Source organism: Cotesia typhae, unplaced genomic scaffold (assembly GCF_013202065.1).
Source record: "Cotesia typhae breed Kobodo isofemale line unplaced genomic scaffold, CoteBio_Ctyphae contig_119, whole genome shotgun sequence".
In the NCBI taxonomy this organism is placed as follows: Eukaryota; Metazoa; Arthropoda; class Insecta; order Hymenoptera; family Braconidae; genus Cotesia; species Cotesia typhae.
The window spans coordinates 3,536,795-3,555,525 of record NW_027423712.1 but is presented as its reverse complement, the minus strand read 5'-3'; the positions used below and the strand labels follow the sequence as shown (position 1 = coordinate 3,555,525).

Sequence of the window (18,731 nt, the reverse complement as noted above, 5' to 3'; positions counted from 1 at the left end):
GTTAATATGAGTCAAAACATTTAGAGAGAAGAAACAAATCAACTATATTTATTTATAAAACGTACATATTAAGGCAACGTTTTTATCGCTTACGGACTAAACATCATATGCGTGGAAAGAATAATAGTTTTTTTTTCTACCATACCAGTATGAAAGATTTATAAATCCCAGTATTTTTTCTCTAGACCTTGCAAAAATAAAATTTTATTTACTCTTTTGGCCTGCAGTCTGCTTCTCTGCTGTGTAAGAACCTGTGCAGCTTTTGAGAAAAGTCTTTCAGATGGAACAGAGCTAGCCACCATAGTTAAATATTTAAATGCCACATTGTATAACATTGGGAACTGTATTTTGTAATCTGCCCACACTTCTAACGGGTTGTCGTTGAATCTACTAACTGGAGCCCTCAAGTAAAGCGATAGCTCATCTGAAAGACTTTCATCTGTTTTATTTGTTTTCCAATTCCGCTGGACCAGTTTATGGTGATCACTCCAGAGATCCGATGATAGACTAATTTTGTCTGAACTGTCAGAGTCAGATTCCACAGTCGAACATTCATCGTGCTGATTTTTTTTTAACATATCTTTAATTTTGCTAACAGCATTTGCGCAGGCCAAAGGATCTTCGAAATGAAGTTTTTTGAATCTTGGGTCCAATATTGTAGCAATAGCTAATGATGATACCTGTTCAATAGCGCCCATTCGTCTATTAATTTCGGTAAGAATGCGTTTTTGTACCTCCTTGATTAAAGATTCTTCAATTACTAGGTTTTTCAGTTTTGATATCATGCAATGCACTAACGGAATGACTTTGCTACTTGAACAATATTTATCGCTAGATATTTCCTTAGTCGCTGCTTCTAGTGGGCGTAGTATGTTAAGAAGCGATGTTAATATCGTCAACTCCATACCAGTTAACATCGGCGGTGCTGTTTTATGACGAATCAAAATTTCACTCACAGGATTTCGTAAATCAAGGAAACGTGCGATCATATAGAACGTGCTGTTCCAACGTGTAGGGACATCCTGAATCAATTTTGTGTCAGCTTTAACTGATTTACGCAACTCGTCACTTGCCACACAACTTTGTTTAAAAAAAGTAACAACATTTTTTACTTTCGTTAATATTTGCTGTAACTCTGAAATTCCCAGCGTATGTTGAGCAACTAAATTGAGTGTATGCGCAAAGCAAGGGATATGCTTTTTTTTCCAAATGCAATTTCGACAGCCTTCACCATATTTGCAGCATTGTCGGTTACTACTGCTGTGACTTTATCAGAATTAAGTCCCCACTTTTCACATGTTTTAGTGAGCATTTGTGCAATGTATTCGGAAGTGTGTCTGTCATCTAAGTGGTACACACCCAAAGTTACGGAATGAAATTCAATTCCGATGCCAAAATGAGCAGTTACACCTAGGTAACGTCTCATTTGTAGATCTGACCAAATATCACTTGTTAAAGTAAGATCTTCTACACAGCATAATTTATTTTTCATAACTGTTGATAGTGCATCATACTTTTCATCTAACCAGCGTGTCACTGAGGTTCTGCTAGGAATCTTATAATGCGGTGCCATTACTTTCAGAAGATTCTTGAAACCTTCATTTTCAACTAATGAAAAAGGATGGTTGTCTTTACAGATCATGAACATTATCGCATTGTTAATTCTTTTAGCTTTGTCACCAGTAGAGGTATACGCATATATTTCTCCAAAACTACTTTCTATTGACCGCTGGCGTTTAAAAGGCAATTCTCTGTCATAATCCATACTTTGATCAGTTTGTGAATTCTTCGTACTTGTCTCACTACCATCCATTGGCGACGACGTAGAATCCGTAGGCAACGACGTAGAAGTTGAAGGCAACAGTTGATGTTCGTTTACGGTATTTGGCCGACATAAATACTAAGGCATTTCATTATTTATTGATTTATACTATTAAATTGTAAACATTGATAGTACTTTCATTTAAAACACGTTACGTTACTTACCGTATAAATCGTATACTGTACTAAACAAAACAGACAACTATTATTTATAGGTTATTTTGTACTGAAAACCAAGAAAGCTATCTAGCCATCTTGCTGAAAACGAAGCCAATGACCAAGACTGACCAAGACAAGTAACCGAAGATGCAGATTACAAAAGCTTTGCTACTAGTGCTGCCCTCTCGAAGAGTAATATTTCATGTCTGCGTTTCGTTATTGCAAAGGCTAGTTTTTCAATAGTTCGCGGTTTTATATTTTATTTTCAATCAAATTGACAATGTTGAATTTAAAGCAGATCAAATGGAATCAGTACCTATAAAGGAAAGAAATGGAATCCGACACGATATTTGGTATATCGCATGAAATATATCGATATTCCAGTCGATACTAGATGATTCGATAATATCGGGTTGAAGCGATATATCGCGTACATATATCGATATTTTTTGAAATATCGATATATATCGTGCACTCCTATTCTACCGATAAATACCCAAGTCAAGTTCGAACATAAGCTTAATCGGTCAAGTAATTTAGAAATGCCAGGATTTCAAAATTTTCAAATTATTAATCTCCAGTGAACACCGAGAACGATCCGCGAAGGAATCCCCACGCAATTTATTGTAGATATCAATAAGTGCGATCTAGCACAACTGGACTTAAAATTAAAGACAGACAAAGGCCAGATAACCTATAAACCCTCCGCGGCTGAAAGCAATATCTAGGGACTCGTCAACAAGAGAGAGAACTGGTCTTGGGGATATTGGTACGACACGAGGCCTTATTCCATTCGATCAATTTTGATCATGTCAATTTATATGACAGAGAGAGTTGGGAAATTTTCACGGAGAGGTCCAATCGCATCAGGACGAAAACTGCATTGGAATGTTTCTACCACTTCTGCGACTTGTATCATGAATTTAAGTATCATAAAGGAGTTTCCAAGAGGGGTGAACCCCAAGTGAATTTCGCATGGTATGCTGATTTCAACAACTGCTACCACGTCCTTCAGATACGATCAAGAAATTATTTTCGAAGATTCAAAAAATATCCATTCTTGATTTAATGGATTTAATCACTTTTTTTTTTTTTTTTAATTTGCTTCTTTCAATTTTTTATTTAAACTTATTTGTTTGATACCTTCACTGACTGGAGAGTTCGAGTTCTATGATCTTGTCAAATTAAATTGTCCAATTAAAGTTAATTAATGTAATGTTTAATGAGCATTTAATATGCCTGTTTTTATTTAAGCACTACTATTAATCAATAAATAACAACTGATTGATAATTATTTGAAAAGATTTTCAAATAATTGTATTTAAAAAACATAAAAATTAAAAAATATTTTTTTGAATGTTAATAATTTTTTTTAATCAGAGATATCCCTGGTCAAAAAATTTAATCTGTTTTATAATAAATGAAAATTTTTAATATTTTTCATTCAATTTAATTTTATCATGTGCATCTATTTAATAAAAAAATTTAATCTGTTTTAGCTCGTATTATTTCCAATTCAGACCAATTTCAGACAATTTTTTATGTTACAATAAAATTATTTTCTATTGTTTCAAGACCAAAATCAGACTTTTTTGTCCCAATCATTTAGCTGGTTTTTATTGCATCAAGGTCAAGAACAGACCTTTTACAAATTCGATAATAATAATTATGAAAATAATCATAATAATAGTAATATATTTATTATCGTTTTATTCGTGTCCTCGAAGATCCTCTACAGGGCATGGCTTTTCATTCTCTGAAACTGAAATAGTGACTATTCACTATTTCGTGGTGCAATGTATACCACACGTTATACTTCGCACGACCAAATAATGAATATCGCTCATTAAATGATGCGTGAAATAACAAAGTTTAATATTAGTCTTGTCATCTTGTCAACATTTTAATCTTCTTGATGTATTCACATTGTGTTTAATATCGATGATTAGAAAATTATAGATTTAGAAATAATGAAACGATGAGAACTATTTTACGTAGTTTAATACAAATTTATTAGTTATCACTACAACTAATATTCGCAGCTACAAAACTTTTATAACCCATGAAATGTTAAGCTAAGACAAATAAATATGACAGATGTAAAGTTATGATCAACGATCAGTTCATAAAACAAGAGAGCGCATGAATATATTATAATTAAATTTATTTTGTCAAATAAATGCGATTTACATTAATTTTTAATAAGATACTTAAGGCTCAAAAAAATTATGTCGTCATCTTAGTAGTCGACTTTTGGCCTTTGAACATTTAGAATTAAAATTGTAGATCAAAAACAGTATAAGATTTCATATTGAATTTGAAAACAATATATAAAGTCCAAGTACAAATTATCTAGACTAAAAACCGATCAAACTTTTTAGTCTCATTAGATTAGAAACAGCATAAAATATTTATAGCTGCTCAATTATTTTACTAAAAGGTTGTTTAGACTTAAAACAGATGAAAAATAATTTGAATAGTAGATCAAATACACATGAGAATGTTTTCAAAAGTTCAAATGCAGATCATTTTGCTCAAAATCAGTTTAAATTTTTCGATATGGGTATGGTAATAATAATATATTTTCAAATTTCAAAGCGGCAGACGTGGTCAAATGAATTTAAAATTCACCAAAAAATGATACTTATCTTACATGAGAGCCTTTTTTTCTTTTTAGTGAGATTTATTTGTAACCTCACGGTGGAATTTTTTTCCAATTTTGTCACCACATACTTTCAACTTTATAAGAATTCAAAAATGAACAAAATTAGAAACGGTGGCTATTAAAATTTTTGAAATTTGTCCAAATCGCTATTACTAAGAATTTTTTCTCAAATAATAAGTGAATTTCACTTTATCATGATTTTTATCGATTTTACGAAACTTTGATGTTATTCTACGAATCATTTTGTTTTATTAATTGATAGACTATTAATTTATTTCATGAAAATTTAACAGTTGATATATTTATTATTTATTCTTTAATTAATACCAATGATTTTTTGTTATGAATTATTACAATGTTTTCTAATTTATAACAAAAATTTTTCTAGTTTTATTTATTATTGATCTTGAAACTATTTATTGTTTGATGTTTTCTTGAAATATGTCAGTAAAAATTATCACCATAGTGCTAAAAGAACAGATGTGTCTCTATCTCTCTATTCATATCGAATTTAGCTTGTTTTTAATGAAAGATAATTTTAAAGATAGAGAATTTAAAAGTCTAGTAGTCGCTTTAATAAAACACTTTTTTTAAGTTACTTAAATTAAGATGTCTTTTAAAAAAATTAGCCAATATCGACGCACTTTGTGATACTTAATGTTGTTTTTTTAAGTTCAGAACTAAGTAATTTTTGGAACCGATTGGTATAATAATTAAAAAGTTAATCCAAGAAAACATGTTTTTGAAAATTTTATTTTTTAGATTTCTTGCAACAAAACAGTCTGAACCAGTTCAAATTTTCAGAAGATTTAACTTTTATCGATCGTTCAAGCGAATAAATGCCATGAGAAACACACACACAATTCAATCCTTGAAAAATTATTCAAGGTCACAGTTGAGCTTACTCATTATTGAACTTAATTCATTATAGTTTTGATATTTTTTCGTTTTGACAATAAAATGATCACAATTTAACATAAAAATTAATTACTGATGTCAAAAAATATCTAAAATTGACTGTTTTATCGCTAAAATTACTGAGGAAAAGATATCGAAAAATATACACTGACAAGTACTATTTAAGTATTAGAATCCTGAACTCATCGGTAAGGTGAAACAGTTCGAAAATGCTTAAAAATCACGAGAGCTTTCAAATTATATCTGTAAATAGAAACATTGTTTTTAGAAAAGTGTATAATTTTGCGATAATATTATTGGTTCAAAAGTTTTTCACCGTCAAGGTTAAGTTCAAAACTTACTGATTAATTTTGAACAATATAAAAGATCAATTAATTAAGTTCGTGGTGACAACTTAACAAAAGTTATACCATGACGCCAACGGGCAGCCTTCTGCAAGATGTACAAGGCCAACGCGATTCAGGCCCTCGACAAGGCGCGTATAAAAATCAGATGGATTAACTGCCGCATTCGCCCAGTTGCAAAAGTAACCGGCTGCTTTAGATACCTTGGTTTTGGACATCAAACACGTCATTGGGTGGGACTCGACAGAAACACCCGATTAGAAATTACTTTGGAATTACCCAGGGTATACATCTGGATCTGATTGGGTTCCGAAGAGGCATGCCCAATGGGGAAATCCTTATAAGGGCCTAATTAGCCCCCAATTGGGAAATCCCAACGTAAAATCAAGAATTTTTATTAAGTTTTTCCCAATAAGGTCCTGGGTGGAACTTAAGAGGGATAACCTAACGAAAAATAAAAATAAAATTGCTAAGTTCTCCTAAGTGAGACCTGTATGGGACCGAAGATGATTTTCTCAACGTAATGTAAATATTGCATCGATGGGCTTTCCTAACTGGGCTCGTAGTAGAACCCAATTAGGTTAACCCAAACTGTGAGTAGATACATGAAGAAATAATCTTTAAATTTAGGCAGTCGTTTATTTATATAAAAAATTAATCGCCCAAAGATGTGTGAGCTTATATTATTAGAATATATTTGTCATAAATTAATTAGAAATAAAAATAAAAATTATTTGTTGAGAGTAGAAAAGAATTAGAAAAAAATTCATCCAACATTGAAAAAAAAATTTTTTTTTTTGACACAAGAATTTTCATATATTCCAACAAAATTAATTCCCTTGCTTCAAGAAATACATATCTAGATCCAAAAAAATTTATTTAAGTCAAGAAAATCTTGTTTTAAGAAAATTCTGCCTCTTGCTACAAAAAATTTAGTTCTTGATAGAAGTAAATTTTCATTAATATTTTTATTGATTAACATGTCAAATGGGAAGATTTTTTTCTCAGCTGAATTAGGTGGCGCTGTTTCCCTAAGGTATCTAAAAATGTTGAAATGCTGAAACAAAATTTATACTCCAAATTTTTTTTCTCAGTATGAAAAGAAATTTTAATTGAAAACAAATTTTCATTATCGGTATTTTTCATAATTAAATTTTTATCCATATAAAAAAATTTTTTAAATAATATGCATTTCAACAAAATTTTAATCTTGAAAATAAAAGTTCTTTATGTTAGCATAAAGAGGATCCCAAATCAAATCGGACAGTTTTAAGGAATTTTATTTTTGATTCTTTTAATTTTTTTGGATTTTTCAGTCAAGTTTTTTTTTTATTTTAAAATTTTCTATTTAATTTATACAAAAATTGTATTTTCACGCCAGAAAAGTGAATAAATAAAAAAAATAATTTGTAAAAGCTTGAGCATAGCATGAATAATGTGTCAGTTAACCGATTGAATTAATCAGCATTCCTGCTTGGACCAGCGGTAACGTGAACGACTAAGGACCCTAAGGACGCAAGTTCGAGCCCAACTCTCGACAAGGATTTTTCCGACCAGTGATTTCGTTTCAATTCAAATTAAATAGTCTAATGATTAACATAACATGAGTATCTAATCCGATACTATTTCTAATCTTTTCGAAGATCATAATATTTTTTCTTTAAAAATTTAGATTGGGTTCTGATGGGGTTTCCCCATTGAGACCTGAGAGGGATTGCCCAATGAGGGCCACATAGGACTTTGCGTGACATCCCTATTTGGGGTCCCTATTAGGCAGCCCAATGAGGACCCAATAGGTCTTACATTAAAATTTCTAGTCGGGCAAGTGCTGCTACAAATGTGACGGAGAAAATCACAAGTCCGCAGACTGCATCGAGAAGCCAAAATGTTTTCTTTGTACACCAGACAAAAATGTTCAGGATAGCTTATGCCATGTTTCTGGTTCCGAGGCTTGTAAGGCATTGTAAGGCATTCTGCACCGCACTTACCGAAGCTACGAGAGGGTAGAAATGACGCACATACTGCAAGGCAACCTGAATAGGTGCGCTTTGGCGTAAAATCTGCTGCGCCAGCGTGTCTTTGAAGAAAAAATCGACGTCTGCTTTATCTGCGCGCTACATCTAAACCTTCAAGGTAGAACATGGTTCGCTGATAAATACGGCACGGATAAATACTATCTGGATAGTAAATTAGAAGAAGGTTACCGTCAACAACAACGGAAGCAGAACAGGTTTCGTCTGGATTAAGACTCCCACGACCAACTTAATAAGCGTCTACCTTTCACCCAATGAAGGGATCAATGTGTTCCACCAGAAAATGACAAACATAGAGGATGCCATCAGCAAGCTCGACGGTGAAGTCATCGTAGCTGTTGATTTCAACGCCAAATCAATTGAATAGTGTGCTCATTTCTCAGACACGAGAGGAAACGAAGTTGCAGACTTCGCAGCTAGACTTGACCTCATAGTGCTGAACACCGTTAGTACCACAACCTTTAGAAGATCGGGATACCAAGAATACATTTTCGACATTTTGTTGGTGACTTTAAAGATTGCCAACACGATTAAACACTAGACTGTATCCGAAGAATACAGTGGTAGTAATCACCAATATGTGACATTCAGCATTAGATTGGCACCTGTTCCGGTTCCACAACGTGACCTTCAACAGCGGAAGTGGAACGCCAGGAAGCTTGATTTAAAAGCATTGCGAGTGTCCCAATACAAGAAGCTTGTCTACTTTCCAGAGTAACCCGACTTCAAATACTCGCAGCGAGACGGAAAAAACGGTTTCAAAAGCAATGAAAGTGATTTTAGCCTCGTGTGATGCTTCTATGCCGCGGATGAAAAAGTGGGGCTTTCATAGGCCGACATACTAGTGATCACCAGGCATAGCATAACTTCGAAAAAGATACCACGAGTTATGTCACCGAGCAACAAGAGCTGTGAAACGCTCACCACCCAATCAAGATCTGTATTCAAACGAGTACAAGCAAGCCAAAAATAACTCAAACCGGGCCATCAAAGAAAACAAAGCGACGTTGTGGAAAAAGATCTGCAACGATGTCGACAAGCACATATGGGGTAAAGCTTACCGAATTGTCGTTAAACGACTTGGAAAGGCCTCACCAGAAGCACCAAAATCACCTGCCTTAATGAATAGCATCGTAGCGGAGCTGTTTCCTAAACACCTGCCTCGGAAGAGAAGACATTATGGAAAAAACGACAAAGCAACACCTTTCACAACTAAGGAGCTGCAAGACGCGGCTAAGTCTAATAAGACAGGAAAAGTACTTGGTCCTGATGCCATCCCAGTATCGGCGATCAGGATTGTAGCCCTGGAATACTCAGACATATACTCCTGAACGCCTACAATGCATGCCTGGCAACTGCACGTGGTCTGGAGATTGGTTCTTTTAGACAAAGGTAAGGGAATCCCTGTACCATCTTTGTCGTTTAGACCACTCTGCATCAGGGATATAAAACCTCGGCCCTATCGGACCTCAGTCTTATACTATCCCTGCTGAAAATATTTATCACCTCGACTGTATTTGCGCGTAGCTCGCCTAATGTACATAAATAACTAATATATCTGATGAAAACTTTATTTTTGAAAATCGGGGTGAGTCAAATAACTTCCCGATTTTTTGAAAATCATTGATGTAGGAGCAGGAAAAATATTTTGTTGTAAATATTTTCTATGCTTCTACTTTAGTAAAAGTATTCAGTGTTTAAGTATTTTTATTTTAGTTTCAAGGATAAGTGGTTGTAAATTTAAGGATTAGATGAGTAACTAGTATTTTTAACATGCTGTCGCCAGATGTCAAAATATAGTTACTCTGTAAGATGTTTAAATATATTGTAGCTTGAGTGCGAGTGAGAGAATGAGTAAGGGTGTATGAAGTATGTAAGTATACTATTTAGAGATGGGGGTGAGAAGGGACCAAGAGGCCCAAGTCATTTTAAAGGATAGTTTTGTAAGTTAGTCTAATACCACCCAGGCTAGTGAGCAGTTGTATGTTATTTTCCCTTATCAATAAATCTATTATTATACTTTTAAAAAAATATTGTCTCGTGCTGTAATTTCTTTTAATTAATATAATCTAAAAATCTATATTCTACATTGATTTTATTGAAGCAGCAAAACTTATCTTTACCTCATAAAAAAGTGAAAAATTTTAAAAATACTGTGCAACAATTTCATGGATTTTAGAATAAATAAATTAAAAGTACATATTTATTTTTATCTTATGAATAGTGCGAAATATACAAGTTACGAATAATCATAATAAGTAAAATGCTTCAGAGTGTAAAAGTATTTGTTTTTTATTGTAAAGAAACTGTCTTGCAATATTTAAATACATTGACGCATAAAAATTGTAGCTCTGCGCTAAAGTGTTTTTACACTCGATAAATCCGTGTAATTTTATAGAATATTAACGTATAAATTTTCTGATTTAAATAATTACTTAGGAATCAAGTTAAAGTTATATTTTAAAACATGTTCCGTATAAATAAACAAGAATATACTTATGATTATTATTAATGATATATGGCAGTATGGTTGTCGCAGTAAGTAATTAGTCCTTGAAATATGAATAAATTGTTATACTGTCAACGCGAACTGAACTCGATCTATTTTCCATTAATTAATATATTTCATCATTTAATTTTTTTTTTATGTATACAATTCAATGACTCTCATGAAGTAAGTTTTTGAGGCGGATTCTTGACGATTATTAATTAATTTATTACTACTTCAGCTGAATTATTGTTATAATAATCGTGAACAAATATAGTATAATTATTTCACTTGTTAAAGTTAAGTTTTTTCCTTGTTTGAGTATTAGTGGTATTGTCAATACCGATGTGATAAGTTATCATAGATTAAAGTTTTCTTCGCTAAATTTGTTTACTTCTTTCAATACCACGAATGTTTTATACTGGAATTGCAATAAATTTATTACAAAAATGCATTTATAGGGTGCAATAAAAGTAATTTTTAAGATCTGAAACTTTTTCTGTGTTTGTCCTAGAATTCAATGTTACTCATACTTAACATAATATAATTTTAAGCATAAAATTAAAAGATAAAAAAGGATCTACGTTAGTGTCAGTTATCTTGTGAATATTTTTGTAACATAAACTTCACAAAGCCCTAAGGTTTTTAATTTTTATTTAATGATACAACTTAAGATTTCATCATTAAATAAATTGATTGATATATTTATTCGTTAAATCTTACGAATCGGATTATCTTAATTTTCAAAGAGATAAATTAATATGAAGTTTATGGACACAATATTAAATATTGTGTCCATAACAATACTAGCGAGTTCTGTCCTTGGGATAGTCAGGCAACATGCAATAGGTAATACTTACCTTTAACAAATGAAGAAAATATCTTTATTTGTTTTACTACTGCAGTTTGAACAGTTACCGCCCAGCGTTGAGAGTGTCAAGATCATCACGTACCATATTAATTCATAATCTGATAATAAATGTTAAATCTGGAAATATATTTTAAAAGAATTAATCATAAACATAACGCAAAGTTTGTTTATAAAAGTATAGTCAGGTGATATATTTTATTTTTTTAAAAATGAAAAATCCTAAACCACACCGAAATGCAACGGAGATATTTGTACTTTCTGAAAGGCAACAATCTGATATAAACCAAGAAGTGAGTTTTCAAAATATTACTGATTTCAAAAAAAAAAAAAAAAATTTGATATGTTTGCTATTTCTGTCAGAGGTTCGCAGCTATTATGAAGTTTTTAAAACTTTGTTGATTTGCTTGATACTATAAAAACATATATTCCAACTGCATGTAATGAGCACACGTGTTTAAACGTAAATAAAAAATGAATTTTCTAAATTTAGAAAAAAAACTATTTGGAGTTTGGAGTAAAAGTAAATTTTAAATTCAAAAGTTTTTTGAAAGGTGCAAATGAAAGTATCATTTTTATAAAATTTTTTTTTAAAACTTTAAATAGCTGTTGTTATAAAATTATGTGAATGATTTGGCTAATCGCTTTTAACTTAGTTGGGAATATTGCCCAATCAATGCTTCAAATTTCATTAACATTTGGATGAAGATTGTAGTCACTATCATCACAAGATGTGTTTAATAATCTATATTCATACAATTTTAAATTAATATGAAGCATTTTACAAGTAAAATCGAACAACTTGAATTGAATTTTTTAATTTTTTTTCTCAATGAGAAGTCAGATAAATTATACTTATGAAAAAAATTTTATTTTATTATTTATAAAGTTTGCTATTTTAATACTGTAGATTCTTTAATTATTTAGGCTTTAATGCATTAAGAGATTACACACACTTAGGAGATATAAGAAAATAATTTTTTAACTTCCCGCTAAGTAAAATGAAAATTTTTAAGCATCGGCAAGTTATTGGTTTCACTCCGTTTTTCAAAAATTGAGTTTTCATCGGATCTCGATGTTTTGAGGTCCTCGGAAGCTTTCCTGACTACTCTCGCCAGAGTGTCACTATATCTGTATGCATGTATGTATGTATGTATACGCGCGCGCGCGCGCGTGTGTGTGTGTGTGTGTGTGTGTGTGTGTGTGTGTGTGTGTGTGTGTGTGTGTGTGTGTGTGTGTAAACCTCTTATAACTTTTGAACGGCTTGACCGATTTCATCACGGTTGACGCCTTTCGAAAGGGCTTGACTAAACTTAAATTTTGAATACAATTTAGACCAATTCGGACTGGTAAATTTTGAGAAATCTTAAAAAAACTACGAAAAAAAATTTTTTCAACTGTGGTTTTTTTGGAATGACTTTTAAACGGCTGGTAAAGCCGTTTAAATCGGTAAGATCAATTCCAAAAACTAATCAGCTCTTAACATCAAAAACCATGTCGATCGCCGCTAAGCCGGTAAAAATAGGTCGATTCGTTCGTGAGTTATCGTTGACGAAAAAAAAGTGTTTTTTTTTTCTTTTTTTTTTTTTTTTCGAATTACGACGAAATTTCTGGTCTGATCAATTTGTGTTTAAAAGTCGAATGCCGCCAACCGCATGACAATCAGTTCATTCATTCATTAGTTGCGGTTTGAAAATTCAAAAAATAGTGTTTTATTAAACTTCTATCATACTTTTGAGCTCGGAAAGCTCAAAATTACACGAAAATTATATTGTGGAGTTCAAAGAGCTCAAAAACGTAATAAGTGCAATTTTGAGCGCTTAATTAGGAAATTTGTGGGAAGTTGCAGGGATGGCCATTAGGATCAACTGTTTTCTTAACTTTTTTTTGGGGGAATTTCTCTAAAAAAATCTTTCAGTTTGTTAACGTTAAAATTTATGAAATATCATGACAATTTTTAACTTAGTTAAACAATATTTTGGTGATCCTATCAGACAGATTTCAAATTTTTCTTTAACATTTTTAAAAAATCAAAAATTGAAAAAAATTTTTTTGTATTATTTTCTGAGGTGGAGACTGTATGACGACCTTTTTGCTGATCAAGAATTTATTTTCTCTTTCATTTCTATTGACTAGAAGGGTCAAATTCAAACTAATCTAAGCACGTGCCTTATTTACCACCTTATAATTTTTTTTAATTTAAATTTGTTTTATGTATTAAAGCTGAGTATTTTTGTATAGAAGTATGAGTGAGGCCCTATAATCTTTATTTTTTTCAAAATTGGATTGTTTAGATCTTATGTGTTTAACATATTTGACTATCAACAGAATGGAATGAAAATACCAGAAGAAACGGAAAGAGATCGAGCGACTTGGGGAAATCCTATTGAGTTTCTCATGTCATGCATTGCATACTCTGTTGGTCTTGGTAATGTTTGGAGATTTCCATACACTGCATACGAAAATGGTGGTGGTGCATTTGTTATTACATACATTATTGTTCTTTTCATGGTTGGAAAGCCGGTGTACTATATGGAATCAATGCTCGGGCAATTTACGAGTCAATCGTGTGTTAAAATATGGGCTCTTTCTCCATCTTTTAGAGGTATAGACAATATAAAAAACAACTTTATACATTTGTATTGCAAAATTTTAATTAAAAAAAAAAATTTATTTTAGGTATCGGATATGGAATGACCATAGCAGTATTTTTAGTACAAACTTACTATTCAGGTTTATCGTCTATCATTTTATATTACTTAATAATATCCTTCCAGTCGACGTTACCTTGGTCTCAATGTTTTCCGGAATGGAGTGAACCCTGTTTTAACTCATCAAGTCCACAGTCTACAGGTATCACTTCTTCAAAGAGTAGCGCAGAACATTTTTTCTTGTGAGTTATCATTACAGCACCTATTATAAGTTAAAATGAAATTTATTTAAAAAATTAACAATTACGTGGATTTTTACCAGCAAAGAGGTCATTCATGAAAGCGGAATAGAAAATGGACTGGGTACTCCTTCATGGCGATTGGTGTTATGTCTTCTCACTACTTGGGTCATCATCTTTTTAGTTCTTTTCAAAGGAGTGAAAAGTGCTGGAAAAGCATCATATTTTCTGGCAATATTCCCATATTTCATGATGTTCATGCTGTTTGGAAGAGCCATAACTCTAGAAGGTGCTATCGGAGGAATAATATATTTTTTACGACCAGACTGGAGCAAGATGACTGATCCAAAAGTGTGGTATGCCGCCGTTACTCAATCTTTTTTTTCACTTGGTGTTTGTTTTGGCGGCGTCATAATGTACGCTTCCTACAACAAATTTGAGCATAATGTTACAAGGTAAAAACTGCAATTTTAACTTTAGTACTTATTATAAAATTAATGATTTTAGCAATTAATATTTTAAAATTTTAGGGACTGTATGATCGTTTCAACTCTCGATCTTTGTACAAGTCTCATAGCAGGTACCACTATTTTTGGAATTTTAGGCAATCTAGCTTTCAAATTAGGAACTGATGACTTTCATTCAGTCGTAAGATCAGGAAGTGGATTGGCATTTATTTCTTATCCAGAAGCTTTAGCGCAATTTTCTATCGTTCCATCTGTATTTGCAGTTTGTTTTTTCTTGATGTTATTTACACTTGCTATTGGTTCATCCGTGGCTTTTTGTAGTACTGTCATCAGTGTTATTAAAGATCAATTTCCTAGATTCTCACAATGGAAAATTGTACTTGCTGTTTGTATAACTGGTTTTGGTATTGGAGTCTGTTACTGTACACCGGTAAGATCATTTTTTACAATAGTTATGGTAATTATTTGAAAGTGAGGTCTCCTGCATTTTAATCTATAAAAATCGAAAACCCAATTTGCAAATTAAACCATCAAACGGTTTTCTTTGATTGATTGATTAAAGTTTTAGAAAAAATGAAGGGAGCAAGATTTTCTACTTAAAATAGACATTTTTTTGTTTTCGGAAATGGCTAAGAAATTTATTTTTTCCCCTCCGGGCGTAAAACGTCAACTTTAGCCCCGCTGCGCTAAACGAAGTTGCCGCTTTCCGTCTTCGTCGGGGAAAAAATAGTATACACTCCTCAAGAATTAAATAAGAAAGCCTCAGATCACATGTCATTGTTGGCCGAGGCGAGATAATTTTTCACTGAAATACAGTTTACAATTAAAAATCATCGAAAAATTTGGAAATTTTTTTTTGCTCACTTAAATTTTATGAAGAGTGTATGATTAGTCGAAAAAAAAAATTTCCTTGAATCGAGTAAATAATTTTAAACTCCATCTGCTTGATTTGAGTAGAAAAATTCTTAAACTAAGAAACTTTTCGTAGTTTAAATAAATTTTACTTGATTCAAAAATTTTTCGTCTTGATTTGAGACGATGAAACTCTTCAAAATTAGTTTCTTGGTTCAAGAATTTATCTCAAATACATTCATCGCAAAAATTGCAATTTTTTAAATTTACAAATCGAATTTACGATTAGAAATTAAAAATTGAGTTAAAAAATTTATTCATAGTCTTAAATACCTCAAAAAAATTGAGAATTAAAGGGTTACAGGGGTTTCCTCCGGGAAAAAATGGGCTATTTTCAACAGTTTTTTTTAACAGAAAAAATGAAATATTTTATCAAAACCTTTTACTGTCTTAAAGATATATGTTAAATAAGGAATTACTAAAATTAAAAAAAATATTAAAAATTCTGCTGGATGTGACGTCATTTCCGGCGAGCCTTCGGAAAAAAGATCCATCTTCGTGATCAGCAGAACTCTTAACAGGATTATTTGAAAAGAAAAAAAAAAAAAAACATGTACTTTAGTTAAAATTTCAAACTAGGTCTTGAACGAAGGAAAAAAAAATGAAAATTGGATTTTTGGCAGAGGTTTTTACAAAAAAAAATAAAAATTTGGTTAAAATTTCGCGTCAGTTTTTTTTTTAAATAGTTGTAATTTAAAAAAATAAATCTTTCGTTCAAGACTTTGTAAATTATATCTCGAAGAACTGTCTAAAATTTCACTAAGATCGGTTGAGTAGTGCTCGAGAAATCTTATGTACTGTCTTTGAAAACATATTTTTTAGATAAACGCGTTTAAAGTTTTGAGTGATAATACAACAGCGCGCAACTTTTTAAAACTGTATCTCCGAAACTATAATTCGGATCGATTTGAAACTTTAGGACAATATTCTAGAGATGTTGTAGAATTTTATAAGACAAAAAAAACCCCTAAAGAAAGAACAAATTTATGAAAAAATTAATTATCATATTTTTCATGAACACAAGTAATGTGAACCCCACTTTTGAATAATTACATTTTTAATTGTAAGTATAAAATTAATCGGATAAATATTTTCTATTATTTATTTTTTAGGCTGGACTATATATGGTTAATTTAGTAGATTACTTTGGAGGCACATTTATAATTATGGTTTTAGCGATGCTAGAAGTTGTTGGTGTTTCATGGTTTTATGGTAAAGTCATCTTTAAATGATGAAACAAAGTAATTTTTATATTATTACATAGTAATATAAAATTTTTTTAGGAATCGATAATTTTCTGGATGACATCGAGTTTATGATAAATAAAAGACCGTTTTTCTTCTGGCGCATTTGTTGGGTCTTCTTAACACCAATTATGCTCTTCACAATATTAATTTATTTTTTAATCACACTACAACCACTTACATACAATGATGAATATTATCCAACTTCTGCATATGGTATAAAATATTTTTTGATAACTTAAAATATTAAGTAACTGATCGTTGAATCCAGCTTTGAATGACTTTTTTGTTATTTATTAGTTGCTGGTTGGGCTTTATTGGCCTGTGGAGTATTGCCGTTTGTAATTATAATGTTCACCACCATCATACGTAACAAAGAAAAAAGCTTCTCTGATGTATGTTGAGCTCAATATTTTATAAAAATTAAGTTAGCCGACATTTTTAATTTTTTGGTTTTTTTTCATTCATTAAATTAGAGCTAAAAAATATTTTTTAAAAATTGGACTTAAAGTTTTTCAAGTTTTTCACAAGTGCAAATTTTTTTATTTTTTAAAAAAAAAAAAGTTCCAAAAATTTTTAGATGTCGGCTAACTGAATCTTCGTCAATATTTAAAAAAACGAATTTATATGAAAAAAATTAATTTCTAAAACTTCTTGTAGATTTTTAAACCAGCGGACAATTGGGGCCCACGCAATGCTAAAACTCGTGAAAGATGGAGAAACTTCAAGCTTCTAAAACAACAAAAAAGAGATCTTGATTTAACTGAAAATAAATTAGGAAGAGTTTTTACAGTATTATTTAATAAATTAAAGTAAAAAATAAGAAATCCATTGACGGTGAAGGTTCTAATCGTAATTTTTTTCTCTCATTTAAACAATAAAAAATATTTTTATTATGCTATTAGTGAGTTTCTAAAATAATAAACCTTATTTCCCAAGGTTAATTTGTGGTAAATACAAAAATTTAATTTGTGATGAAATAATTTATGTTTGCTTGAATTTTGATATCCATTTAAATGAGTGTTTCAACTTTTTCGAATCAACTTTTAAAAATTTTTAAAAATCCTTAGCCGATTGAAAATTATTATTACGTTAAGATATCCCAATCTGTAACGAAAATTTTTAAATTGATTCATACATGCTTCATTACTACCATAAGTAAAATACTTTTTCTTAATAGAAAAATTTTTAATGATTAGTATTCTAACTGTATTTTATTAGTTTCGCTAACATTCGCTTACTTAATTTTATACTTATTACTATTTTTAAACACTCATCCAATTAATATAATTGATGATAACAAATGGAATTTATTAAAGTTAGAAATTTTTTATATGTTCGGGTGATTTTGTACAATAATTTTAATAGGATTAATTCATGAAGATGGTAATATTTCTTCACTATAAACAGTAAAAAAAGAGTAAACTTTTTTCTTCAAAACTTAATTAATTAGTAAATTAATAACTATAAGGACTCCATCGTCAAATGCTATTACAATGCTCCCTTCTTAAGTTATATTAGCTGTGTCTCAATTTTTTCATTTAATACTAACAAGAGAAAAAAAGATAACCAGTTATATCTTAGGGAGGGAGCACTGTATAAATTATCTACACTATTTATATAAATTAATTTAATTCTTCAAATTAGTTCTTTAAATTAGAATTCAATGTTACATAAAAATATAAATATTTTTTATAATTGCAATATTTTTTTTATTGAAAACAAAGAAAACATTTAATTCATTGTCATTTAATTATAAACTTCAAACAATGTATAAAGTTATTATTTTTCATATAAAAATTTTAAGTTAAGATAATAATATTTACAGGTAATTATTTTATATACTTGAAGTTTAATTTGAAAATCATAATTGCAATCAAAATATTGAGGATTAAAAATCACCGAACATAAAAAAATACTAC

General features: G+C 30.8%; 2 protein-coding genes across 2 annotated transcripts; one reads left to right on the top strand and one right to left on the bottom strand.

The window, feature by feature from the left end:
• Positions 1-158: 158 nt before the first annotated feature.
• LOC141532184 (E3 SUMO-protein ligase ZBED1-like) lies at positions 159-989 on the bottom strand. The gene has a single exon (XM_074250413.1). The coding sequence runs from the start codon at positions 987-989 to the stop codon at positions 159-161; it is 831 nt and encodes a 276-aa protein (XP_074106514.1).
• Positions 990-11,341: 10,352 nt separating this feature from the next.
• On the top strand, positions 11,342-17,710 carry LOC141531703 (sodium-dependent nutrient amino acid transporter 1-like). The gene is made up of 9 exons (XM_074249641.1): positions 11,342-11,589; positions 13,625-13,901; positions 13,976-14,189; positions 14,270-14,641; positions 14,717-15,083; positions 16,678-16,777; positions 16,849-17,025; positions 17,110-17,204; positions 17,470-17,710. The coding sequence occupies exons 1-9, from the start codon at positions 11,509-11,511 to the stop codon at positions 17,623-17,625; spliced, it is 1,839 nt and encodes a 612-aa protein (XP_074105742.1). The 5' UTR covers positions 11,342-11,508; the 3' UTR covers positions 17,626-17,710.
• The last annotated feature ends 1,021 nt before the right edge of the window (positions 17,711-18,731 follow it).

Bases quoted from the DNA above. Each gene is read 5' to 3' on its own strand.
- LOC141532184 (XM_074250413.1), bottom strand. From the start codon at position 989: ATGATCGCACGTTTCCTTGATTTACGAAATCCTGTGAGTGAAATTTTG.
- LOC141531703 (XM_074249641.1), top strand. From the start codon at position 11,509: ATGAAAAATCCTAAACCACACCGAAATGCAACGGAGATATTTGTACTT. The intron at 14,642-14,716 runs GTAAAAACTGCA...TTAAAATTTTAG, and splicing joins TTTGAGCATAATGTTACAAG to GGACTGTATGATCGTTTCAA. The intron at 17,205-17,469 runs GTATGTTGAGCT...AACTTCTTGTAG, and splicing joins AAGAAAAAAGCTTCTCTGAT to ATTTTTAAACCAGCGGACAA.